The 26,867-nt window shown below is 40.5% G+C and overlaps 1 protein-coding gene across 5 annotated transcripts; it reads right to left on the bottom strand.

The window, feature by feature from the left end:
* Window positions 1-245: 245 nt before the first annotated feature.
* LOC308200925 (tropomodulin-3) lies at window positions 246-26,867 on the bottom strand. Of its 5 annotated transcripts, none has more exons than XR_013955918.1 (11): window positions 26,714-26,867; window positions 20,503-20,689; window positions 18,977-19,133; window positions 10,322-10,444; window positions 9,626-9,715; window positions 8,974-9,104; window positions 7,675-7,782; window positions 6,087-6,230; window positions 5,599-5,743; window positions 4,313-4,454; window positions 246-3,326 (listed from the first exon to the last, which is right to left on the bottom strand). XR_013955918.1 is itself a non-coding variant. In XM_080607509.1 (10 exons), the coding sequence occupies exons 2-10, from the start codon at window positions 20,626-20,628 to the stop codon at window positions 3,292-3,294; spliced, it is 1,059 nt and encodes a 352-aa protein (XP_080463635.1). In that variant the 5' UTR covers window positions 20,629-20,689; window positions 26,714-26,867; the 3' UTR covers window positions 246-3,291. The 5 variants fall into 5 exon arrangements, 2 of the variants coding, with proteins under 2 accessions (XP_080463635.1, XP_080463636.1); XR_013955919.1 differs by lacking the exon at window positions 26,714-26,867 and adding an exon at window positions 25,972-25,992; XR_013955920.1 differs by lacking the exon at window positions 26,714-26,867 and adding an exon at window positions 21,965-24,065.

The following is a 26,867-nucleotide window of genomic DNA, read 5'->3' as shown; positions in this document are numbered from 1 at the left end:
GCCACAGCAAGAGCTAGGAGCTGTGGGAGGCAACATTTAACACAGCAGAGAGCAAAATCAGGTAGAAAAGCATGAGGTGGAAGGAGAGAGGGGCTGTGGAGATACCCAGCTGCTCCAGGCTCTTCCCTTCCCCAGCAAGCCCAGCTACATAGCTGAGCTCCTGTAGCTCACAGGCAGACAACTGCAGCCAGCTTACTGCTGTAGTAGGATTGTGTACTATTTAAGGAAAAAAAAACAGACAGTACTTTAATCATTCAACAAGTTTACTGTTTTACAGTCTGACAGCATATAGTGCTGATAAGCTAAAAACACTCAATTCATATTTCCTCAACGGAAATTTAAATTGAACACATGCTCGTTTGTAGCTTACAAACAGCCTAGTTTTCTTTACAGCTTGAATAATAGTACGTCTTTAAAATACAACAGTAAATAGATAACTTTTAGAATATAGTCTATGTTTCTGTGCTTAGATTGGAGCCAACAGAATCAACAATATGTGGTCATTTGACTTCTGCATTAAGCCTGGAAAAGAATCTAGAAGAAAAAAGTACCACCTCTTTTGGAAAAAGACTTTGTGTTAACGGTAACTAGCTATCAGAGTAATACCACTTCTACACTTCAAAACAAAGTCATGCATAAGATCCCACTACATCTGAAACCATTAAATCACAAAATTCAACTTTAGACTGTTCATGATTCCTGGCTACAGACTGAATTCCTTCATTTATTCCAAAAAGGTTATACATTGTAGGCAGAAAAGTGACTTGTAACTGTTCCATGCACCATGCCAAGCGTCCTTCAACAATTCGGAGGGCCAAACTCTTCTGATTAAAGAGAAAAAAAGAATCTATGCCCATTCTGTCTATCCTGAAAGCTCTGACAAGCAGTGGAATACTCAGCTGCTGTCTGTAGAGCTAAACCAATTAAGAGAGGTGCTCTACTTTTGTCTGCGACAGGGCACCAGAGACTTGCAACTTTAAAGCCTGTCTTTGACTGGAATATAAACCATCAAGCAGCTAAATTTAATTCTATAAAGAAATAAGGAAGAGATTTTGTCTATTATTTCCATAATCCAGCCTTTCATTTTTCTCCTTCATCTTCAAACAGGAGATAATTGCATAACTTTGTTTGATAATAGTAAAGTAAGTCTCCATAAAATCACAAGTGAACAGATTTCATGAACATGTAACCCTTCAACAAATGAAGGAAAACATTACAGTCTGGTTTTTGACACAAAATGATTATGGTGCCTAGCAAATAAAAAGTACAGTACGACTTTAGGCAACTCAGCACATGACATGCTTTGGCCATGTTTATACAGCTCTATCTGTAAAAGACACTTAACTTGCAAATATATCCATACTATAGAGGTACTTAAATTTCAAAAAATCTAAGAAGTTCTTGACAATTTATAAAAGCCCAAACCAGAAGAAGCCCTTTTTATTGTTACTAGTCAGATCATTTCTAGTTGCTTCAAGCTTATAGTAATGTAAAGTCTTTGGTTCTAATACAATTAATTCCAAATGGCTTTTCAGAGCACACATTTATTTGTAATTAGTCAATAAAAGGCCAATTTTGAAACAGGGAAAAATGTAATTCCATAATTATAAACCAGTTATATACATATTCATTGAAGGCACTGTAGCTTAGAATTCTCTGTACAGTTGCAATACAAGTGGAAGTCACCTCCAGAATAAAGTCTGTCTTTAAAATCCAAAATATGATTTGCAGCAAATTATAACATGAGCACAGCTTCAGAGGATTGCTCTGTTGAATTTTTATAGTACATAATCCGATGCAAAAAATCTCAGTCCTATACATTTCCTATATATAAAATGCTCACCGTATTATGATCCTTTGATGAAAAACAGTTGTCAGTTGAATTCTCTGTTGCTATAAATATAGCTGAGCAGTCCTTTAGTTGTGAGTTTATGATCTCATGACAGCATTGAGTAATCTAGTACAATACAGTCTACACAGACCCACACCAAAAAGTCTTTGAAATAACAAAAATCTGAAGAAGTCTACTGTGATTATGCACAGAAATTGAAGCGATTCTTGTGGCCTTATTAGTTTGCTTAGATATAAAACTTGAAATACTTGAATAAGTACTATGACATACAAATAAGACACTGCACATTGGTTAACTTCTGCAAGTCTTATGTCACATTTCAACATCAAGACATAAGTAGAATAGAAAGATCCTTTCTTGAAATTGTTGCTTCATTGTTTCATAAAAAATGACAGATTTCTATGAAGCACTAACATTTTAATGCAGCAGCTTGAAAAAAAGATTTTTCCATTTGCCAGCAACTTACAACTGATTTTACTGGTAAGGTTGCTTTTCCCCATACAAAATCATGCAGAATTTAACAAATGCACGTCCACTACTTCTAGAGAAGTTCATACTAGTTACACATGTAGATAAGGATTTTTAAACAAAGAATATAAACTAAATGCTGATGAGCACATGATAGCAGTCTAAAAACATATCCAGTTTAGATACAGAGCAAGATACAGTTACGGGACATTTTTTAAAAGAGATCTTTAGGACTTATGTCTAATAAAAAAACCTCACTTTGCAAGGCTTCTACTTTTTTTGCAAGGCTCCCATTTTTTTTTTTTTAAATTGGTCACTCAAATCTCTTGGGAAAAAGGTCTTTAGACAATTTATTTTTGCTTGCTTTTAAGGGATGTTTACACTTAATCACAGTACCAAGAACGAACCAAAAATAAAAAAGAATCACAAATAAAAGTTGTGAAAGATTTCTCTTCAGTGCATATGAACAAGGATGAACAGCTTTACACAATGAGTCCAACTATTGTGTGATGAATCCCTCGCTACTAAAGCATTGTTCTCAAGAATATACACACCCCTCCATGTAAATGAGCACCCCTAGATTTTCTGACAACCATTTCAATTGGGTCATTATCTGCCCAATGATCTTGAATGTCCCATTCTTTGGCTACAGACAATTATACCACTGATTCGTGATTACATTTTAAGAAGAAAGCACAGCCAAGGTCCTGAAATACAAAAAAAAATCTTTAAAAAAAAACAACCAAAAACTATGGTACAGAGACTGGCGCAGTTACAATGTGTCAATCTGAAAAATGTGGTATATACCAGCAGATTTTTAATACAGCTTTGCTTTAAAAGGAATGGGGTTTCCAGTCTTTTCCCTTCTAACCTAGGTAAATGTAGTCCAAGATTGCCAAAGCCCACAGTGAGGAGCACGCCTTGAAGACCCTTGAAATCTCCATGTAGTTTTAAAAATTTAACAACAAGATCTACTGGCTGTCTCCTTCAACCCTTCTCTTGCGAACTGTAACAAAACAAACAAAAATATTTTAAAATGTTATTATTGTAGCTACATTATATATTTCTAACATTGTCTTAACTTGCTGCGCAAGGTCTCATGCAGTACAACCGAAAGCAATTAACATTTAGGATTATCCACCATTTTAAGCTTATGTTTTAGCAGTGCTTGTTATGTTACCCATAAACAGACTCAAATATTTGTGAGGAGTCTTACAGGAAACGTTAATCATTTTACATTTAGTAAGCAGAGTTAACAAGTTATTCCTTTTTTTTTTTATATTGCCATTTTCTAGTGGTGGACGATCAAGTTTACATGGCTTCATAAGAAACAATACAACACTTTCAAACTACACCCGATAATATTTATACACATAGCAAAAAAAACAGCTAAGATGTTATGTTTAATAGCCTAAACCATTCAATTTATTCATAAAAAAAATCAATTGTCAGAAGTGCAAGGGTAACAAAAATCCATGAATAAAATCACTGATGCTCACATGCTGCTTAGACTTAAGAATATGTAAGATTCACTGAATGACTGGAGTTTTGCAGTTTTATCTCTTACAAACATTTGCGATTTGAGTTGATCTTCCTTAACTTCAGATCAAACAGAAGGAAAGCTATTTTGTTTCCCCTCCCACCTCCTGTCTCAAGAAATGCTTTAAATATGGTCTAAAGAAAAAAAAAAGTAGAATCATGTTAGAATTTGACTCTCTATAAAGCCAACATGTTGCTTATTTTTAAAGTAGCCCATTTTTTTTTTTTAATTTCAATTTCAATCCACATATTTTTCAGCAGTGACAGAAATTCTGCATGCCTGTTTTCATCAAATTTCAGGAATGGACGGAAGACTTTCCAACCTTAAACTTCTCCAGTCATACAGTTAAAGGCAGTATGTACACAGTTTCAGACAAACAAGAAAAGGGAAGTAGTACACCACAGTGTAGACAAGGGAGAAATACTTTTTTGGTATATAAAGAAGAAACATACAAAGACAGAAATGAGAGGCTTTGAACATCTCAGTTTTCAGTGCTTGACACCCAACTGGGTACTCAGAGTAACGTGTCTCTGTAGCTTCAGGGCTGGAGAGACGAAAAGGTATTTGCAGAAACTTTTACTCGTATACTCCAGACTAAGAAAGCAAGGGAAAAAAGGCAAGATATCAATAGAAACATAGATTTCTATCAAACACTAAAATGAGAACTAGCCAAAAGAGAAACCGCAAAGGAGACACACATCTGGAGTGCAATGACAAAAAAAATTGGGTTGAAATCCATTTTGAGAAACATTTATGCATATCTAAGCACCTTCATTTTCTCTCTCTGCTCTATTATACCTGTCACACTCCTCTCTTTCAGTGCTATTCTCCTTCACTTTAAACTTTACTACAAGGGGAAGCAGATCTGCAAACCGAATTCCAACTTCCTATTCTCTATTAGAGGGAATTAGAGATCTTCCTGTGCTGGCTACTTCAACTGTTGAACTGCCTGGCCCATTTTCACACCAAAGAGATGTGTAATCTGTAACACATCACAAAGCATCTAAAGTGACAAAGTTTAATGAAATGGAGTTTTAAAACATAATTCTATTAAATAAATTGACCACATTATCTTGTCATAGTTGAAAGCGTCAAGCATTTGACAGTATTATACGAGTGCTTTCCATTCACATGCTATACTATTAACCAATTTTCTGCTGTTCCATTTAGTTAGGATTTTAACAGATGAGCTCCAACGAAAGTGACTGCAGCAAATAAAGGTATCACTGCTACCATCTACCCTAAGACAGGCAAGGAAGGCACCTGTGCATTAACAGAGCTCTAAAGGAAGAGACAAACAACCCCATCCCAACCTCTGCACAGGACAGTACATTCACTCTCCTTGATCAAGCCTTCCAAATAAGACTGGGTGTACTGGCATGGAGGAGGGCATCTCGCACTAACAAATTCAAGTACTGCCTTTATTCAGATAAGATTAGTCTCTTTAATCAAAGCTATAATTTTTCCTCCCTTTGCCACAACTAATCTGGAATATGAATGGTCTTATTGTTTCTTGACTATGACAAAATCCTCAACTCATACACATGGACATCCCGAAACAACATAAAAACAGAACACAGCAGCAACAGAAGAGCAAGAGTAAAGCACAGGAGAAATCTGAAACTGATTTACTTGTATTTTTCTATCCTGGTTATATCAACAGAAAACCTGAAAAAAAAAACCTTTAAAATCTGTGCCACACACGTCATTTGAGTTACTTTCTACTGACAGGTCTTACCCAAATCATTATTTTTTGTTATAGCTGCAGCTGCCCTGGCTCGAGGTCCCTGTTGTGTGAAATGGTATCCAAATTTAAGGATCTTGGTGTTTTCTTCAAGCATTTTGGCAATTTCTACTTCTGCAAGCGTGCCCAACTGCTGCCTCTATTAAAAGATACACAAAGATAGTAGAGCTTAGGTGTTTTCACTCCTCATGAAAAAGAAATCAATATTCTCATCATATTAGTGAATAAATATTTTTTTCATTAATCTAGAAAGCATAAGCTCGTAACATGTTTGTGCACTTTAAAGCACATGGAAGCACAGAAGTGACCAGGAACCGCCTTCAACTAGATGCCCACGAGAATCTTAAAGACCAACATGCACAGGGTTAACATATTTAAAAGTAAAATATTTTGGAATGTTTACACAAGATGCATTCTAAAAATACTCAAATAGGACAGACAGTGCACGAGCACTGATTGTAATTATATTACCATAACCTCACCTGATTATCAATTTTGATCTCTGTCAATGTTTCATTGTCTTTCAGTGCATCAACCAGTGCCAAAATTCCAACTCCAGTGATGAAGTTCGATTCTATGTTTAAACTTTTTAATTTTGTGTTTACTCTCAGCATATCTGCAAGAGCCTTTGAATGAAAGAAAGCATCATTAAACTTTTTAACTGTCCTATAGTAGTACATCATAGACACTGCAATGACATTTTCCACCAACTAATTCAATAGGAGCAACACGTTCACAGATACATAGCGTAACTTTGCAAGTATTCACTTTTTGAGACAACTTGAGAAGTGAATCTTCAGGCATATCTAAACACCTTTATTTTTTTTTTTTAATAGCTCTTAGTCAAGAAAAGGCCTGTCTTACTCCTGCTACAAACTAAAAAGCTACATGGAATGTAAATTGTCTGAAATTAGCATATTGGACCAATTCCATTTTGTAAGCCTTTGCAGCATACAACGAATAATACGAACTGCTAAGTAAAGGCCAAAGAAAGGGGGGTTAATCAACTGAAAGGAGAATTAGATACAGTTAATTTGTAAACAGAAGATCTGACTTTCAAAATGCTTGTGTCTACAGATTTGGTAGGAAGCAGTAAACACAGTACTAGTATGTAGCTAAGAGGACACTTCTGTGGAAATGGCATATACCTGATCTTGTTTGAGAAAATAAAATAAAAAATAAAAGGTAGCTGCTGAGGCTTACTCTCATAAAAATCATAACTTTTTTTTTACTGAGTCACAATGCAAGAATAATAATAATAAAAAAACCACCACACCCCAAAAACAACCCTCTACATTTTTATTACAAATGTTTCAGTTCCACTGAAAGGAACTTTTTTATTGACCCAAAACAATGTTTTCAAATGCTCATTTGTTCATTTAAACTGAATGTTTTAGAAGTAGTTTTGTTTCTGATATGAAGCTAAAACAAATGCAAAGGATTGTTCCAGAAAAACAGCTAGTGCTGTTTTCTTACCTCTTTATGTTCAAATAAATAAGGAACTGCTTTTGATTCAGTATAGAAAAACAGAGCCAGATAATAAATACTTAGGTTTCAATTTTGTCAAATGCCTTTATGTGCCAATGCTTTGAGCTAAACTTTAGTACCAGGGAGATCAGGGAAATAGGTATTTTATAACCCTCTTCAACCAAAACTCTACTTAGTTGAAAAAACTGATGAACATTTTCAGTCTCAAATGTGTTTCCTTTAAAGGTAATTTTGAATATACTATTACTATTCATTCCATGAACTAGTAACTATACAATCATGAAAGAAAGAAAAACAAGGAGGTTGTTATCAAAATTAAAAAATAGGGGGAAGGTCTAGCAAAAAAGTTCTCATTCATCTCATGCATCCAATGCATTGCTACATATTCATCAGCAAGTAATTGTTTACCAACTTTGACACAGCAAAGGTTTGTTATAGTAAACATACTATTCAGCGTGAAAGAATTGAATCATTTTCATCCCTATATATAAACAGGATTTGATTCAATCCAATCCCTTACTGTCATCTTTCAATCCTAGCTTCCCTTGCACCCCACTTAAGCAAATTTGCAAAAGTACTTACAACAGCAACAGGATCATTGCTTCGGGTGGCCGCAAGGCTAAAATTCTTCACATGCGTGTTGGTTTCTAGGGCTTTTGCAAATTCTTTCAGCGTTGGAATTGGTATGTTCTTGAATTAAAAATAGCATTTCAGTCTCTTGAGATACATAAGTTTAACCCCAACCCTCCACCCCCCAACTTCTTCTAGTGCCTGATTCTCTTCACAGCACAACGCACTATTACCATAACAGCTACTGGCCTCCTGCAGCCTCACAGTACAGGTTTAGACACATAGCAGAGCTACACACAAGATGCAATGGCTGTTAGAGTCACCAGTTCTATAAAGCAAAATCACCTTTACTACATCTGTGCCATTGCCACAATAGAAGAATTAAAAAAAATATTTTGCTGACATTTACTTGAACTGAACATTCTGCTTCCCGTCAGTATCAAGCTAACCTCTCACAAACACATTTAGAGCTTTAAACTGGTGAAACCAATAGAATTCTATTCTGTGTTCTATTAAGAATAACTCCAGAGTTTGCTAATTTACTGTTTCATCATTTTTACAGTGTAGTAGCAACAAACTGTAAAAGGAATAATTGTGGATAATTAACAAAGGTAGCAAGTTTCTCTGTTTATTATAATAGTAATTTTGTTTTGTTACCTTTTTAGGCACTTATTTTGGCTAGTACTTCTCTATGGTGCAATGTTCTTAAACCATGTATTTTGTTTACTTCCTTCAGTAAGAGCAACAACTGGCCTAGCTTGCTAGTGAGACAGGGCAGAAAGCAGTGACAGGCTGCTAGCTGCAGCAAGTCAGGAGTGGTATAGCTCTGTTTTCTTTCATGCAAATATACAAGGAATTTCAGTCATGTTTAAAAACACAACTGTTATGAGCTGCTAATTGCTGACTGCTCTTTTGTACAAAAATCAGAAAGATGTTAGTACAAACACCACTTTGTTTGCAATAGCAGTAACTGAGAGCACATTGCTTCATAGAGCACGAAGAATTCAAAGAAGTAGTTAACTTCATGATGGTGAGCTGCTGGAAATGTCACCAGCCTGGCAGCAAGAGAAAGCTGAGCTGGCAGTAAGAAAATCTGATGTCTTTAAGTATGCTTTTGGCAAAAGATATCAGGATGGCTTATCAGTTTAGCTGCAGGTTTCTGGTCTGAGATAACATACGCTGCAACATTTAGCAAGAAGGCTGCTGTACTTAAAATAAATCCACCATGCCCTCTTATAGTTTTACAACTTTACAACAAGTGTCTTCTACAGAGAAAAGGCAACATATATATTGCATACTTCAAGCAATTACCTTAATATTATTTAGATTAACTTCAACAAGACGGGAATCATTATCTTTTATCCTTTGCAAAGTCTCCTCTACATTTGTGGGATTTGGCGGTTCATCAAAAACAGGTAACATTTTTTCACCTTTTACTATATCTGAAAAGAGAAACAACTGTAATCAAACAGCTCACTGTGAACAAGTGATACATACAGTAAATACTTACTGTATTTAAAGACTATATCACCGGTCTTTACATCCTCTCTCCCCCCTCCCCAAGAAATATACCACCCACTCCTGACCATATTTTCGTAAAGTACAATTCTCTTCCAATGGTCCTCGCAGCCCTTCTGCTCTCCTTGCACACCAGTTTTTTTCAGAAAGCACAAGGGAATTTAATTACAAACATACATATTAAATCTAAAAGCCAAGGCACTCAGACATACCTTTGCGCCCACGTTTATCCCTCCAAAAAGTGAAGTTAACTGCAGAATAGATTTTAGTGTGCATAGATACATTTCCAGTCTCGCCAGAAGTCAACTAGAAATGTTATAAACATGTTTCCAACTTAAAACTGAATATTCCATCAAAAATGCTAGCGCAACAGAAGATAGTTATGCTATAGTAACTGTGTGCAGTACAAAGAACTCATTTATTTAGCACTTGTGTAAATACTTACTTGAGAAGCTGTCTTTGTCTACCCCATTACTGCTTCCTACTACATCACAGAACTGATTGTTTGTTATCAAGTTGGACATTCCCAGTATAGCTGTAAAAGGGAAAACAGTTCTTTTAAATAACAACAACTAATGTCTGTAAAACACCAGATCGCAAGAACAATATGCTATTGAATCTCTTAATTTTAAGAAAAGTAGAAAAACTACTTTCATCAGTTACAGACTTTTTAGTTAGATTTCACATCTTGGAAAGCTTCAGCGTCACCAAGTTCATGCATCATAGTTAAAACTGTAGTTCAGTCAAAAAAATCTTGACCAAAGCTTTAGGAATACAGGCGTGTACCAACATGCATGTATGAAAAAGCAGTAGTGTACATGTAACAAAAACCAGCCAGTCTGAGGAATAAACCGAAAGGTTTTGAGTGTAAAAATAGGGCATCTTAAACCAAAGTAATCCACTTTCTTACATATTCTTTCAGGTCCCCTTCCAACCCAAACCATTCTATGACTGTATAATAGCCCAAATCAATAAAGATGTTATGCTGCAAGCAGACTGGTATATACCATGATCTAGTTTCTACCACAGCTGTGACTTCATATAGTTACATTTCAGATAACAAATATGCTGTAACACATCAGCCCATTCACACTTTAAAAAAAAAGGAAAAGAAAATTTAAAAAAATTCCAGACCACTAACCTGCAAGGTCACATAGTTCTGTGTCTGTGGCACTAGTCAAGGCTTCCTCCAGTTCTGGATCAAGAGCAATTTTTTCTTCCGTATACGACTGTACAGGCTTTTGCTTGGGGATAAATATTTTCCCTGAAGTAAAGAAAATTAAAAGTCTGATATTACTTTTCATTATATAGCTATCTTTAAACTTTTCTATCCATAAGGAGTACATACAACATTTAGAAAATCCTGAGAAGAACAGTAAGGGCAACGTAAAGGAATGAGGTTTCTTCTGTTTGCTCTTGAAAGTCAGAGATGAGGAAAGAGCATAAACAGGAACATAATGTTAATCAAGATCACAAATTTTAGTAGCCTGTATCATGACTCCAATCTTATTTGTTTCTCCTAAGTATTAGAAAGTAAAATATAAGCCTACATTATACATTTTAAACAGCCTATGAAAAAGTGCTGTCCAAGAAAGTTTACTATTGCTGGAAAACAATGACTGATACACTTAACTACATCGAGGGGAAAAGGGACCCAGGCAGAGCTGTAACTTGAGAATGTCAGAGAAACAAGGTATCAAAGAATCATCTGAAATCATGGACCTGAGCATTCACTGCAGTTTTGCAGCATATACCAGATTTCCAATTTCAGATATTTGCTCAAATTTGAAGTTTAAAGAAAAGGCGATGCCTGAGTTGCTTAAGAAAACCATGGATTTGTGAACAGCAGAAAACAGGACGGTAATTTGTGTCATCTCTAACGCAAACTGCCAAAGACACTACTTTCTAAATGATAATTAGACAAAAGATAGGTCACAGAAAATTCAATGAGAAAAAGGAGCAGTAGTGATGCTATATTCCACATCAACTTCTTAGTCATTAGACAGGTAAAGGGAAAACTTATGTTAGGGGACATGCATTATAAAGAGGTGTAGGTACGCAGTGTAATTCCTGCGCGTCTTTGGCTGAAAAGTTAGGGTAAGAAACCATGATATAAGAAAACTATTCTAACAATTATTCTGAAAAAGAGTTCAGATTTGAGTGCTATAGAACTAGCCTTTCAGAACAACATAAAAGTTTACAGCTGCATAAGAAAGAACAAATTAACGCGGAAAGGAAAAGCTTTGGTACCGGATGACTGAACAAAACTGATACATTCGATAAAAGTAATTCACAGCTAGGAAACTTGAATCTAACCTTATTAGTTATTCAAAGTTTTTGCACATAAAGAAGAAGTGATTGAAAGTGAGATAACACTATGAAAACAACACATTTATCAGATAGGCCCTGGTCTGATCATTTTGGCCTAACACACTGCATCTTATTAAAGCAAAGTGTGGTGCACCTCGGCCACTGCAATCCCAGTACAGCACCTGACGTATGCACAGCACTAGCACTGAGCTTCCTTGCCTGAGCCACCAGAAGCCAGAACTGCAGGACCTGGCTTCCCACTGCCTTTAATTATTTCCCAGGGTAGGAGGTGACATCAATAACCTCCCTGTGAAGTCTAAGCACTAATTCGGAAACCCATCCTCTTCCGTATGCAAAGCTAGAGTGCACTTCCACAGGCTCCCATGGGCCACACCAGCCCGTCCCCGTTGGGCAACAGCAGCCGCCCTGCCCCAGAACCAGACCATTTGGGCAGGAGCCAGAAGCCTTGCATTTTTTTCCTCATACTGCACACAAGTGTATCTTGTGGCATGTTTAGACTAAGCCTAAATTTAGTATTTTTAAATACCTCCTAGTGACAAGAAGCTTTATAGGGATATTTCAGTTTTAATTCTGGGTAAATTCTGACAAACCTGGAGTTTGGTTTCACCGTTTCTGGAGCCAACTGATGACAGCTTCCGTGTGCTACATCAAACACAACTCCACCCATCCACCTTTCCTCTCTCTCCAAATCCACACCCTTGATTACAATAGTTTGTGGTTAATTTACTTTTTAAAGGAAGTCAGGCATCACCTCTAGCTATCAGTTTCTTCTCTTCAACAACAACAGTCTGATGACCAAGATTTGTTGCTAGCAACACAGTATTTTTGTTCCCGAGTTGCTATCACTTTGGAAAGTTGTATAAATGGTCATTATCCATATTTAGAAGCAGAAAGTAGATCTCCTTACGTAACTGTACTGACTACAAACAGCAGCTGAAAGCAGCTGACATGCATTGCCACAGATTCCTTGGTTCTGGTGGCCAGTTAAAAGAAACAATGCTTGTGGTAATTCAGGATTAATATAAAACCTTCATAAATTGAAGGCCTAGGTGATAAATGTGTAACATTACTTTGATATAATTGACACAGTACATCTTCTATCCACGTTTTAATTTACCAGCATCATCTACTGGGGAAAGAATAACTTTCAGCTTAAACTGAATTCAAAAGAGGTATGAGGACATTCAGCAAGGTTTCCATCAGCCTCTGAAGCACAGCACAGACATGACCTAAAGCCTTTTGTCATCTACATTTGTGGTGTTTTCCCTCAGTAATTCAGATTAGTGAAAAAGGTGAGGCTTTTGGAGTACAAGAAGGAAGAGACGGAAACAGGGAGACTGAATGCCGGAGCCTTCATTCATGACACCTGATTTACAGCATCAGAACCTTTCTTGCTCTTTTTTCCAAATTAAGTTGGCTTCTTCTGTGAGCACTACATGACTTCTGTCTAGAAACAAAAAAAACCATGGTATCTTAAACATTCTTGGACATCTCAGTCATGCAATTTAATAACCAGTCTTTTCAAAAAATAAACACCTATACTTGTAAAAAAAACTTACAAGAATTAAAATCAAACCACTTATTCTGAGATACCAATGCATACAGTATTCAATTAACTTTGCTGTTAAGGTTTCTCATTCACTTTTCCGAAGAGAAAAGAAGAACTATACTTTGCAAGAAAGTGAGCAAAAAAACCACAACCCAAACAGGTACAGATTTGTGGCAACAAGTGTCTGTATAGCAGTCTAAGAAAATATTTTACAAAAAGCATTGAATGATGTTTTCTGACCTTTTGAGATTACTTTGAGCAACTTAAAATGAAGGATTCTTAAGTTTTCAGAATTCCTTTCAGGACAGTTCTAGAGTTCATGCTTAGAGCTGTTTTTCAACGTGCATCTTACAGTGCAGTGTAAGCATCTGAAGAACAGGAATCTGCTTTAGCAGTATTGTGGGATCTCTCCCCAGTCTTCACACCGGTTCTTGACTAAGACATCTGTTTCTTTTGGAAAGAAGTCCAGGAAGGAATCCAGTTATCCGTCTGCAAATCTGCGCTAATGCTTTAGCTCCACTGACACTTCAGCCCTATTGCTGAACAATCCAAAAAATAAAACCAAAAAATTTTACAATCCTTTTCATCTTTTCAAATCCATTCATTTACGACTCCTATTCCCTACCTACACCCTATCACACAGCACCCACCCACAAAAACTGCTACTTTTTCTGATGTTAAGTAATTCTTAAATTCATAGGTTAGAAACTTCTGGTTCTAAACGTTTGCTTCCTAAAAGACTAACTTTATCCATATGAGCCTGACTCTTAAGATAATCTTAAAAAAAAGGTAGCATATATTTTTTTTAAAAAAAAAAGGCAAAAAATGTTAAAAGCCGCTCCCTGCCAAAGGAACTAATTACAGCAACTCCAGGCACATGAAGTGGGTCAGGAGCAGTTTTTGTTATAAAACAGGTCACACCCTTGTATATATAATCTCTCATTCACTGGCTTCATCTTGTCCTAGCCCAGAGTTCAGAGATTCACAGCACGTACATGAGAGCAGGGAGCAGGTCCTTCCCTGCTTCTAGTAAAAGACAAACACTTCAAAAAAGAAGACCCCTGTGTCTCTAGGGACAATGATCTAACTCAAGGTCTGCTGCCAAGGCAGTTTGGAGATTTCCTCCCTCCCCTTACTGTAAGCTTTTTTTTTTTTAAATACACATCTGCACAGCCCATACAATGAATAGCTTTCTTGCCTCTGAAGTGGAACTCTTCCAAACAGCAGGGATTTGATCACATGAAGAAACATGACATCCTCCTTGCTCTTCAGCCGACAAGGATACCGCAAAGATTAAGCAATACAACATAAAATGGCAAATTTCAGAGATGTTCACATCATTTCTGTAATAATTACATATTCAAGTTCTTTATAGCTTTAGCTAACACTTTAAATGATACACATCTTGGGATTAATTCACAGGCTTCCTTTGCAACAGAATGAACTTTCAGTTTCAAGTTACACACTACTGTACTCCTCTAAAGGCAGATGATGTCTCCTAAGTGTACTAGACACACACACACACAGTACCTAAGATGGGACCAAAGGCCTTGCAAAAGGCAGGTGCGCTCAGCATGACCACGCACTTCTTATGGCTGGCACTGTTCTCCCAAACCTCACAGTCCAGGAGGCAGCAAGCGACCATGAGCAGCAGGCCAGAACAAATTCCAACATCAGTGCGGCAGTACTCTGATGTGGAAAAGGAATCACGTGTCACCTGAGGACCACCTCTTCTCATCAGTGACTTCATGAAGAAGAGCAAGCAACAGCTGACATCCTACATATCTTGCGTTCACCAAAAATTCATCAGTCCAGAAACCGTTAATCCACACCTCATCAATCACCAGTTCTTACCATAAGACAGGCTTATGTTCGTTGACTTGCTTTTGGGTACAAGTTAATACCAATTTTTTGTAATTCAACTTACGAGCAATGTCCTTAGTGTCTTACTGAGGAAACAGTACTGTTACCTATCTGGTTACAGAACACGTAGCTCTGAGTTAGAAAACTGTTTTACATTAAGGCTGGTGTATCACATGTTATTTTGTTCCAGTGCTCTTGTATGGAGAGCATCAATTTGACAAGTTGTTTCTTCAACGCTCCTACAGGACATTAACTTCATTTCACAACATGCAGGACATTTCCTTTAAAGATTACTGACTGAAGGGCAATAGGAGAATACAGCACCCCAAGTCTTGCTGCTGCAAACAAAAATGGTAGCCGAGAGCAACACAAGCTGACTGAGCAGGTCTGCACAAGAAAGCTCTAGCCATGTGGTATCAGCCTAAAATATTCTCTGTGTGATAGAGCAGAAAAAGTTAAAGCTTTATAAAAGCAAACCCACACAGAACACAGCCTGGCAGAAACGCTGAGGGAAAATTGGAAGAGAAAGTTACAACGAGAGGAGCACAGAGCCCAGAAACACAGAGCCTAGTTCATCTAGTATTTCACTAAAGCCTACGCAGCAGAAAGCACGCCACAAACACCAGACACGTTTCTGCCCCGTATCAGCTGCAGTGATCCCCGCGCTCGGGGCACACACAGCAGGGGCAGCGTGGCAGCGGGACAGGATGGTTGGCTGCGCTTCGTCCGCTCATGTCTTTGCGCCGTGCTCGCGGACACAGACTGAGACAACGCCAGTGCTGTTGAAATTATTACCACATCGGTTTCACAAATCTCTAGCTTGAATTATTTTTCAGGCAACAATGGTTTACTGTATGGTTCAACACTTAATTGGAACAGAATGTGACTGAAGTCATTAAATCCTGTTTAAAAAAAAAGTATGTTTTGAAGGATGCTTCTAGAAACCAAGCCAGAAAAACACAATATAACAATTCAGGGATTGTGAGGCTTCGCATTTCTTTAGCGCTGCTCATCTCAGTACATCAGGACACTTGATGGGATTTCGCACCTTCCATGTCTCACGGCCCAGCAAAAAAAAGTTCCAAAGCGCTGGAGAAGTCAGGGCACCTACCAGAGAAGGGGATGCAATACTGTTTTACTAACACATCTTAACCCAAAATGACTTAGGCCCACTGGAAGAGAGGATTTTGATTTACGCTGTAGTAAGGAAACAAGGTCACCAGGGTTGGCAGCAAGCCACGATGTTCGAAGCTAACCCAGGGTAAGCTCCTTCGATGAACCTGCAGCCACCATGCTGACACCAGTCCTACTGAAACACGAAAAGGAGAGAGTAGGAAGGGTTTCACCCCTTCTTACTCCAAGAAAGGAATAATCAGACCAAATTAGAACAGTGAGACCAGCTAGGTATACGGAAACATGTCAGCAAAGCCTGACCCACAAAAATGGAACCAAGAAGGTGGCTGCAAATCCAGCCCAGCTCTCCCTCAAAACCTTTACATCTGAAGATTAGGATTGTCAGTTTTCTTCTTCTGAATCAGCAGGATAACCAGAGCTCCCCACTTACCCCCATTCCACAACTTGCTAGATTTTCTCCATGCTGCATTTACCTAGCCAAACAAAAGAGTTGTAAGCCAGCTTTTTTTTTTTTCATTTTAACATTAAATGAAAGCACATAAGGACATTTTTTATCCATAGAGAGCTCTTATCCTCATCAAGAAGGAAGTTTTACTCCATTCCCTCTCCAAGTTTCACATCTAGATGAAAGATCATGATTTCTTGATTTAACCAAAGTTACATAGACTTGCTGTTTTTGCACAAAATGGACACGAACGCAGCAGCAGGTCAAAGCTGAACTACAGAGTTTTCAAGAGGGGAAAAGAATAGGTTATCCTCCGCCTACTCTGCAAGGCAGTTAGTCATCTTGTCTCTTCCCCCCATTTAACAGAGGCACGAATTTCCACACTGAACATTTGTTTCCACATTTTTAGTTTTGATGAAAGTAAGCTCATTTTCCATGTAATTTTATCTCTTTATGGTACTAAAAAATAGTAGAAGTTACTCTATAAATAAATCCTCTTTAAACAATACATGGATTTTTACTAACTAAGCTTGCATGACATATTGCAACATCCAGCCTGCTATTTAGTAATACTTCATTACATAAAGGAAATGACATTTGATCTTTCTTAACCAAGATCTGTATTACAGCTGGACCCTTCTACTTTTCTACGTGATTCTCACAGATTTTGTCAACCGGAACAAATAGTTCTGCTGTGCGCATGCATACATAAGATGGCTTTAAAGCTGGCTTTTTCTTTTTGTTTGGGCAAAACGATGAAGTGCTAATTAGAGGAAATCCTCCTCAGCCAACCTCAGTCCTGAAGGGGCTGAAAGGGATTGCCCAACACAAGACACAATGCCACAGGGACACTTGGACTCACACATTAGACCATTTGGCCATCTCCAACACACCAGCAGATCTGCCAGGCAAGGATCAGGCCAGAGAGGAAGGGCAGAAGCGTGCGCAGGAGCACGGGTACTTGCCTGCAGAGGCAGCAAGGGAGGGAGGACCAAAATGCTGCTGTGTAGGTGCCTCCCTCCACCCTTGGCACTCAGCAATACCCAGCATCATCCTTCACGCTGTTACTCATACAAAGTCGGGAAATGACTGCTCCCCTGTCAGCAACCAAGTGCCACAGTTGTCTCTCAACAAAAGCAGCGTTAAACTACATAATTAAGGCAAAACAGAGTGTATTAAGGAAGTAGGACAGAGCATATAGCACATGCTATGAAGTGACAATCTGTATTTCTTCAGGAAAAAGCAATGCATGTCAAGCGATAGTTATCCGTATAGGCAGAGAAAATGTAAATATCCACACAAAAAATTCACTGAATACACTGCACAATCATGTATACAAATTCAGTAGAAGACTGAAGACTCAGGTTTCAAATAAGCAATGATTCACAACAGACATTTCAATAGAATTAAAGGGTTTGGCAGCAAACCCTTAAGAGAGGGACAATTCCTAAGAGGAGCCTATTCATCTTGGGCAACTGGAATATAGGCAACTGGAATACAGCTTATAAAGCAATTTTCTCAAGTCTTACTGCAGCAGATCTGACATGGTGCTGGGGATGGTTCAGACAAGCTAGGATTCACAAGCAGCACACAAACACTGTGGCAACAGCTAAAGCCTCTGCCAGTGCAGAGCCTCTGCCTGTGCTCTGTCCAGCACAGGACTGGGAGTTCCTACCCCTACCTTGCTTTATTAAGCACCACTGGTATGTTTGAGAACTCATTTGTGGAAGTAAACAAACAAATAATCTATGCTTACAACATCTAAGATGTGCATTCTTTTTTTTCCCTGCTCTCCTGAAACTGAAAGTAATTTCTGTCAAGTCAGTGAGACGACTAGAATCCAAAGAAAGATTTAAGATGCCAGGCTTTAATATGTCCACTTTGTTGGGTCATGGTTTCCATGGCTTTTAGACTACAAGTCACTGCCAGATTTCAAAGCTTTCTGCAATGTTAACTATGTAAATAACTAATAACAACTACGCAATCTTATTAAAACCTTTCATGAAGGAGACTAGAAAGACAACATGACTATGTAGACCACTTGCTTGGCCTTATCAGCCTACAGCATCTTTGATCATTACTGGGTATCTACCACGATACATCATTCTGCTGCTGTATTTTAAATTTTAAACCTAGTATTACAAATGTTACTGTCCGTACACAGCACTTCTAATTATTGACACAAACCTGGGGGTAGCTCTTCCTTTGAAGATGCCACCCCTGTCAGAACGCGGCAACCTTTGAGGAAATCTTATTTCCTTCCTGTGCCTCATGCAAATAGCACACCAGCCCCAGTGCACGCAAGGCTCAAACAGGAAGCATCCTGCCTCTGCACAGAAGCACTCATTAGGAAATGCTGTGAGATAAAAAGGAGTACAGCTGCTACTACGTCACTAAGCTTTGGCTCAGAGTAACTCTGGCTAGTACACTTTATGAAATTTCATAACCACCTCCACAGGCAAGGGTCTCGTTACCTTTCTTTTCTTTTGTAAAAGGCACGTAGTCTTCCCTGTCTTTGTGCTCAAGAGCCTGCTTCTCCAAATAGGCAAGGAGTCGTTCTCTGTCGAAAGGACCTGAAGCCTTTTTAGCAGTCTGGTCTTTCTGTCGGAAGCCCGCGGGCAGAAGTGCATTCTGCAAAACAAAACAGAGTAAGTAAATACAGCTTAAAAAGCCTGAGTGAACACCTGTTCAGATTCATTTCCCCCCTTCCCTATCCCTGAGGTTCAAACCCAACACAGCAGCCCTTTCTATGCAATTCTGTATCCCTTAGCAACTTCCTTTTTTCTCCCCTCTGGGTGGGATGGGAGGTAGTACTCTACATTTTGGGTACCAAGAATACAAACAAAAATAGTGCATACTGCACTCTGAATGGGACTGAAACAATTCTTTAGGTACAATAGCACTAGACTTGCTAGTTACTTTACATTTCTTTTCTAGAATGAACTCTGTTTAAATGAAGAGTAAATGCAAATTTGCTAATTACAATTTAGACACACAGTAAGAAGACAGCTTCCTCCACCACGAATATCCATGTGTTTAAAACAAATGCCTATACTATTTTGTCAAAGTATTTCTACTTTTGACCTGCCTCGAGTTGTTTTTTTGCACAGCTAAAGAAAAAACAGAAAAGAGGAGAATATGGAAATTGAAAGAAATGAATATATAGAAATTCAGACTCAAAAAGGCAACCAATCACTTTTGCCAGTTCACCTCTGTTAAAGTATCTGTAAACCAAAGCCAATTAGAATATCTTGCTGTGCAAAAAATAGGTGATCATAAAATTCTTATGTGATCCCTGAATATCAACTTTAAATTTAATCCCTGTCTTAATAAAAGTAAGAACAGAGAGAATCAGGAGACAAATACACTAGTTTTCGACTCAGACTTTAGCTGCAGGATCTATATAGGTCATAACTCAGTTCTTTATTAAGAGAAAGCTGAAACATTCCTAATTTAATACTCCATGTTGACAATCATCCAGGTGTAGAGAAATTATTTGCCTCCTTTTTGAAAAGTGTAGTAGCCTTTGTAAAGGCTATTAGATACAGGTTGAGGAATCTTTAGAAGAATTTAGTACCCTCCCTCTCCCGTCCAACAGTAGAAGTAACGAAATAGAAATGGATGCAAAAGGACTGTTTACCACACAACAATGGAAACAGGAAAAATCAACAGACCTTTCTAAATAAACTTTCTTTTAAATAACATCACTAAGAACAATTTTTCATTTACAAATATATCAGGAGGAAGCCTCTCCCGACAATCCCTTCTTCCATTTTCCTCTGCTGTGGCTGCATTCACAATGCAAACAGGAAACAACCCGTTGAGACGTTATATACACACGTGTATCCATAAATAAGACTGTTAGCAATCCGGGAAAAAAACTCTGTCTAAGAGTATACTGACTACAAGCGGAGTTTTAGACAAAAAAAAAAGTCTTAAATTACTGCAGACTAGTTTCTGAACAACTTTAAAAAAATAACTTCTCTCGGTTATTACCTACCTCTGGGTCAAGATCATCCAAAACTGTTTCCAGTTGTTTCAGTTCTTCTTCTGACAGTTTGCCAAGAATTTCATCCTCATCAAGATCTTTGTATTTGTCCAAGTCCTTTCGAAATGGGAGTGTCATGACTTGGGCAGTAGCAAGTTCCTCAAACACTTCAGAATCTGAGTCTTATTCTCAACCAGATCTGTAAAAAGAAAAAAAAATAGAAGAAAGCCACAGTTCAGGTAAATGTCCCAATTAAAAAGCATCTTCAACTTCTCAATGCATTTCTAAAAGGAAAGTTTGTCATCCAGTATTCACGTCAATCTGTTGTTCTACGACAGATACAGAGTGATTGGAAGCCTTGCTTCCTCACTGACCAGAATCCCATTCTGCCATGCCCTCTCCCATCAATAACTATAATAATAATAATAAAAAAGCTACGTATATATTTTAAGATCTAAGGTGTAATTTCCACAGAGCAGGGCAGGCTGTGGGATGGGGATGAGATGCCAGTTATACCTGGTAACTATAAACCCACCTTAATGCTATTGTTTCTACAGATATTCAGTCAAAACAATAGTCATGATGCTTTATACTTATTGTTACTGCTGCTGTTCAAGGCCAGTAAGGAGGGCTTCACTATAAAAAAAGCTATTTGATTATTACTGACTCATATCCTTGCCTATTATCCACAGAGGAAGCAAAGGATGTTTGTTTATTACATCACTGCAATTGAAATAACATTCTGTTCTGTCAGATGAAAATTAAAGTACCTCGATGAAAGGCTTAAGGAACGTAATACCTAAGTAAAAGCAGTCCATTCGATCCTACTACCAAAAAATATGTAACAGACTATAACTGCCCACTAACTATGGCACTTGGAAGAAATCTGGGTCCTTCAAAAGTACATCCTTCTATAGTACCTTTTACATACAAAGACAGCAGAGGTAACCTTTGTTCTAACAGTCAAAGCGTTTGAGCATTTGACTTGGAAAACACACAGTCACAATGCTGTTTAAGCAGAGTAGTTAATTCCTCCTCTTTCTTCTCTAAGAAATTCTGGGATTCACCTTTTGCTCAGCCAAATTCTTGCTTCAGTCTGAATGTGCGCACACATGCACAAAAGGGTGACCTGAATGGCTCCCTGTACCTGACCAAGAATGTCCACAACGCATTTGGGGAGGAAAAGGTAGATCGGCACATGTAAGCTCATCAGCATCTTTAACTCCTTTCTCAGCTCTGCAGAACTACTCGGCACAGAAACCAGGCATTCAGCAAACGCTGCTTGCTCTGTCGAGCCCAAGTTCCCGTTCAGACGCTCACACCACATACACCAGGTTACTTCAAATCCAGACTTAGCCTCTACTTCGAAAGCAGAAGAACCTAAAGTTATTGCCTCGTAAGTAAAAGGAAGAGCAGGAACATATAGACACACATGGGATCCAGCTTACAGGATTCCTTCACCTCTATTGTTTACCTCCAGAAAGGCCTCCCTTTGCATACTGGCTGTCACGCTCGCACGCTGTGATACTTTGATTCGGAGACGCTCAACATGCACAAGCCTGTCAAGGTTCACCCATGCCATTCAGTCAAGTTTACCAGCCCTGTGGAGGCAACTGTTAAAACCAGGTTTACTTCACAGGTAAATTTCCAGTTCCTACCAACATCTGCAACCCAACAATGAATACATTCACAGCTATTTTCAGGATATCTGCTTTGAAAACTACTGCGGATGTACACACTAGAACATGCTTGTAGGCCACGCTTGACATTGACAGGACACATCTCCAAAGCTGAGGGTCAGGTCTCCTGAAAACAACAACAAGCAGGAGGAATTCTCAATGTCACGTTAAGTTACATCAAGAGCATGGGGTCTCGCTTCCCCTGAACTAAAACCAATTGTTCACACCTTCCTAAAGAGGCCACAGAGACGAAAACATCAGGAACAGAAATGAACAGCTGCAGAAGCACAGAGCAATGCACCTATGCTTCTCAAAGCCATGCTCCAGCAGTAACCAAAGGGGTGTCTCTGCAGCCCCGTGCCACCTGCTGCAGCTTTCACAGCCGTGCAGTGCTCGTTTCTCAAGGTAGGTGCAGAACAGCTGAGGAACAATTAGGTAACTCTGCAGCAGATGCCACACGATCTGCATGCAAACTCGTGACTCCCAGAGCCTTAACGTTTTCCTCTTCTTCACAGTTTAAGCCATTACACTATCATCAAAGAAAAGCATTTCCTGCAGCCAGTTACACAGCATTGTTCGTGACCAGGCTGCATAGTCTGAACCCTACATCAACACGCTGCCATTCACCACACTTCTGCATGGCCATTTGCATCCACATATTAAGAGGTGTAATTTTAACCAGTAATTAAAAGGAGCAGTTGTTAGCATGGGCAGAACAATGCTCCCCTTCCTCTGACCAACAGTAGCACTGCACAACCATGCATTACATCCAGGTAAGCTTTATTTTGTCTTTATGAATAGCTGTAAAATGCTGTCACCCTGAATTAATTACCTTTTATTTACTGCATTTACATCTTTTATATTGGAAAACTACCTATCCTTTATAACACATTAATGCTCTGGTCATAGCCCTTGGTCTCACTTGTCTTTACACTATGATCAAAGTTTCCACTTCACATCCTGAACTGGAGCCATCACACAAAAAAGAAGGGTGGGAGGAAAGCAGTGTAGCATAAAACACATTAATTTTGTAACAGAGTGTTCTCTTTAGCAAGAAGGGACTCACATGTTACCTAGCAAATTTAATTTAAAGTGTTTTGGACACCCTTTCTAATACCTATCAATTTATTTATAAGAATATTAAAGAATACTTTACTTGAGGCACCTTTAAAAAGTTTTAATGGTAACACTGATGAGCATGTCTGCATTACACAGGGTTTGTAACAACTTTCACAAACACTCTCTACAAAAGAAACCATGGCATATATGACACATATATAATGAGCTAAAAATCAGGTTTTAAAGCATGGTGTCAGGAACTCCCATTGTTTAGACAGGGGAGAAAGGCCAGCTGAAGCCACAACCTGATCAATCAATCTCTCAGCCTCCCATTAAACACATTTGCCTTTGCCTTCTGTCACTCATTTTAACAGTGCAGTGTAGAAAAAGACATGAATAACAAATTACAATTTATAGAAGGGGCAGTTATTTAGACTGTGAATATTTGTGGTACATCTTACTGCAAAATCATAGGCAAAACAGTAACCAGTCATTTTGGCTTTGCAAATACTTGGCACTTTTTGATGAGCAGAGCTGGTTTTCTTCTAAGTATCCTTCTTAACTTGACCGTAAAAATATTTTATACATTAAATGCCAACAGGGCCGATCTTTTTATCAAATATATAACTATAACATAAAGCAAGAACTTTATTCTAGCAGCTTGATAGACGCATAAGAAACATTTGACATAATGAAGACAATGCCATCACTTCCAATGAATCAAATTTCAAATCTCTGGCTATTAAGCAGAAGTTAGAAAAGGCTATGAAGCAGGAGTCAGAAAATTAGAAGTGAGGATATTGTGACAGACACCGAAGTAAAAAATTTTGCCATTATTCTTTCACCTGAGAAATCCAAGAACTAAGAAAATTAGAATTGAGTAATAACTTTATTTTAGGCCGTTTTATAATTACCTGACTGATCCGTTGAATCACTGTCAAGCAACTGTCATACACCTATCTACAATTAAAATATTTTTTTTCTCTCCTACCTAAAAGGTACGTTAAACACTATGAGTCTAAGAATAGCCAGTTCCCAATTTTCTTTGCAATTTTCTGTTAAATTTAAGGACACAATTTCTTGGGACCCTAATAGGAATAACCCCTTAGAAATATCTCTCCCACAGGAAATGGGTCTTGCTGAAGTCCCCTGTAAATGGTTTCCGAAACTTCGATTTTAAAATAGAAACGACTTCAGGAAAAACAAAATGAGCCAGTTTTGGCCAGCACGTTCAGAGAGCTCACTTTAAGCCCACCCGTTCCCTCGCAGCCTCCTCCCCACGCGCCCGGCCGGAGCAGGACTCCACGGGCGGCCGCTGTCAGCAGCCAGGGCCCCAAACCAGCTCCCGCTGCCCAGAGGCTCCAAAGCAAAGCTGAGGCTTCCCCAGGGAGCTTCCACGATGGCAATGGCTCGAACTTCCAGCGTGCAAAACAACAGAGCTGCTCATGAAGAATGTGTAGCACTCTAAAGAGCTATCTTTATTTACCAAACCTAGAAGAAAAATGACAAAGTAAGTACTGCCGTAACTCTGGCACGTTCCTTCAGGTTGTCCGTAACACCGGAGGACACCTCATCTGAGCAGCACAGCACCAGAAGGCTCTCAGGTGTACCTGAGCCCTCCACACCCCTGGCCTGACGCAGGGCCCTGGAACCTGCTGCCCCAGATGACATCCCCTGGTCCTGGTGTCGCCGAGCCAGCAGGTGGCATCTCTCCTTTGCCTACACTTCTGGTCAAGGCAAGCTGTGTTTTCCAGGAAGCGAGGAATAGCTATTTTGGGCTACTTTCCTAAATAAACAAGCCTGGAGCTTCATTCTGCTCACAGGAACGACTCACCCAGCTTTGTGTGGGGCAAACTGAGCTCTCCCGGCTTCACCCTTGTCAGCACAGCAACACCAGGAGCAGTGCAGAGTAACTGAAAGCACGATACAAGGATACTTCCATGGCAAAGGAAATGGAAAACCCACACCCCCAGTTCCTGCCGGGCCCTGCTCTACATCGGAGGGCACCCGGCACACCGACAGCACCTGTCTCGTGGTCTGTACTTCACATACACAGTGGCACAGAATTCGGGCCCAGCGACCTGGCTAACAGGGGGCCTGCCCAAGGCAGCCCAGCCCACACGCCTGCCGGGATGGCCAGCCACCCGCAGCCTGGCGGTGAGGGAGGAGAGGGTCCCAAGCTCAGCCTGGCAGGGTGCCTGGCAGGTGACCCAGCACTCCCAGACGTGCTCACTGAGCTGGCTGCAGGGCAGACCTTGCGACCAGAACCAAACAGGAGACAGGGACAAGAGAACGGAAGGATAAATGCCTTGGAAAAACTTCAGAGGGACTCGTTACATTCGCCCCGCACCAGCCGAAGCCCCCAGTTACCGCAGTGACCAGCTGCCCTTTGCAGGCCCCACTCACAGCCCACAGGGCAGCACCACCGCGGCAGCAGGCACAGAGCAGCCAGGGCACGGGATGCTTTGAGGTGGGTTTTTCAGGCAGCACCGGGTTTTGTTCACTAGAGGGGACTGCCCATAGGCACTGGCACACGGTACCCACTCCCAGACAAACTGCCCACAGACCCTTCAGTGAAAAAGAACCATCGGATATACAAGCTGTCTAAACACTTCGATAAACACTCAGGTATTTGTATTTGCTACAAAAAGGTCACAAAACTTACAAGCCTAGAACCCAACAGAAACAGAAATTCACTTGATTCAGGTTACGTTGCTTGTTTGTTGCCTTTCATCTAGAATACCTGAGGTCTGGTTTCCGCATGGGTTTATCGCATGTAACACCGAGAGGCACAGAGAAGTGGGCAACTTCGGGTACCTGCCAGCTGCAGGTCCTCTGCTGCACCACAGCTGCCTGCGAGCTCTGTCTGCCTTGCACGGTGGCACAACACTGATCTGGAGGACATATTCCGCGTGTCAGGGCACGTTTGGGGCACCCGCTCACCCCTCTGGCACAGCAGTTGCTCTCGGAGCACCGCGTGCCGTCCCTCAGGCCGCTGGCTGCCCGCAGCCCGCACCCACCGCCCGCGGGTCGCGGAGGAGGAGGGGAGGCGGGGGCTCGCAGGGCCCCGCCGAGCCGGGCGCGCCCCCGGGCAGTCCGCAGCACCTTCCTGCCGCCACCCAGAGCCCCCAGCGCGCTCCGTGCCCCCCGGGGAGCGCGAGGCGAGCCGGCGGAAGGGCGCTCCCCGCGCCTACGGGCGAGGCCGTCGGGGCGACGTCTTCCAGCCGCGGCCCCTCGCCTCCGCTCCCCAGTCCCGAGCCCCCAGGCTGGGGGCTTCGCAACGCCGCCGGGGAGGGCCGCGGGCGGCGCCGGGTGCGCGGCGCTCGGGGCCGGGGGCACCCGCCCGGCCCCGCCGCCTCCCTGCCTCCCTCCCTGGGCAGCGGGGCTGCCGCCGGACTCCCCGCCGCGCAGCCGCTTCCTCCCCCTCCCGCCCCGCGCCCCCGGAGCGGCCCCAGCCGGGTCCCGCCGCGGCGCCCCGCACTCACCGGCCGGGCGGCAGCGCCCCAGCTCCCTGCGCCACCGCCGCTCCCAGCCGCTCCCAGCCGCCCCGCCCCGCGCCTGCGCGCCGCGCGCAGCATGCCGGGAGTTGTAGTTCCCCCCCCCCCCCCGGGGTGGTGCCGCACGGCCACTCGCGTGCGC

Source organism: Anser brachyrhynchus (assembly GCF_964034855.1).
Source record: "Anser brachyrhynchus genome assembly, chromosome: 11".
Taxonomy (NCBI): domain Eukaryota; kingdom Metazoa; phylum Chordata; class Aves; order Anseriformes; family Anatidae; genus Anser; species Anser brachyrhynchus.
The sequence above is the reverse complement of the archived record's forward strand: the minus strand, read 5'-3'. Positions and strand labels throughout refer to the sequence as shown.

Coding starts and splice junctions, on each gene's coding strand:
- LOC308200925 (XM_080607509.1), bottom strand. CDS start 20,628: ATGACACTCCCATTTCGAAAGGACTTGGACAAATACAAAGATCTTGAT. Junction 6,231..7,674: donor GCAATGATCCTGTTGCTGTT/GTAAGTACTTTT, acceptor TTTCATTCAAAG/GCTCTTGCAGATATGCTGAG. Junction 3,327..5,598: donor AACAAAAAATAATGATTTGG/GTAAGACCTGTC, acceptor GTTTTGTTACAG/TTCGCAAGAGAAGGGTTGAA.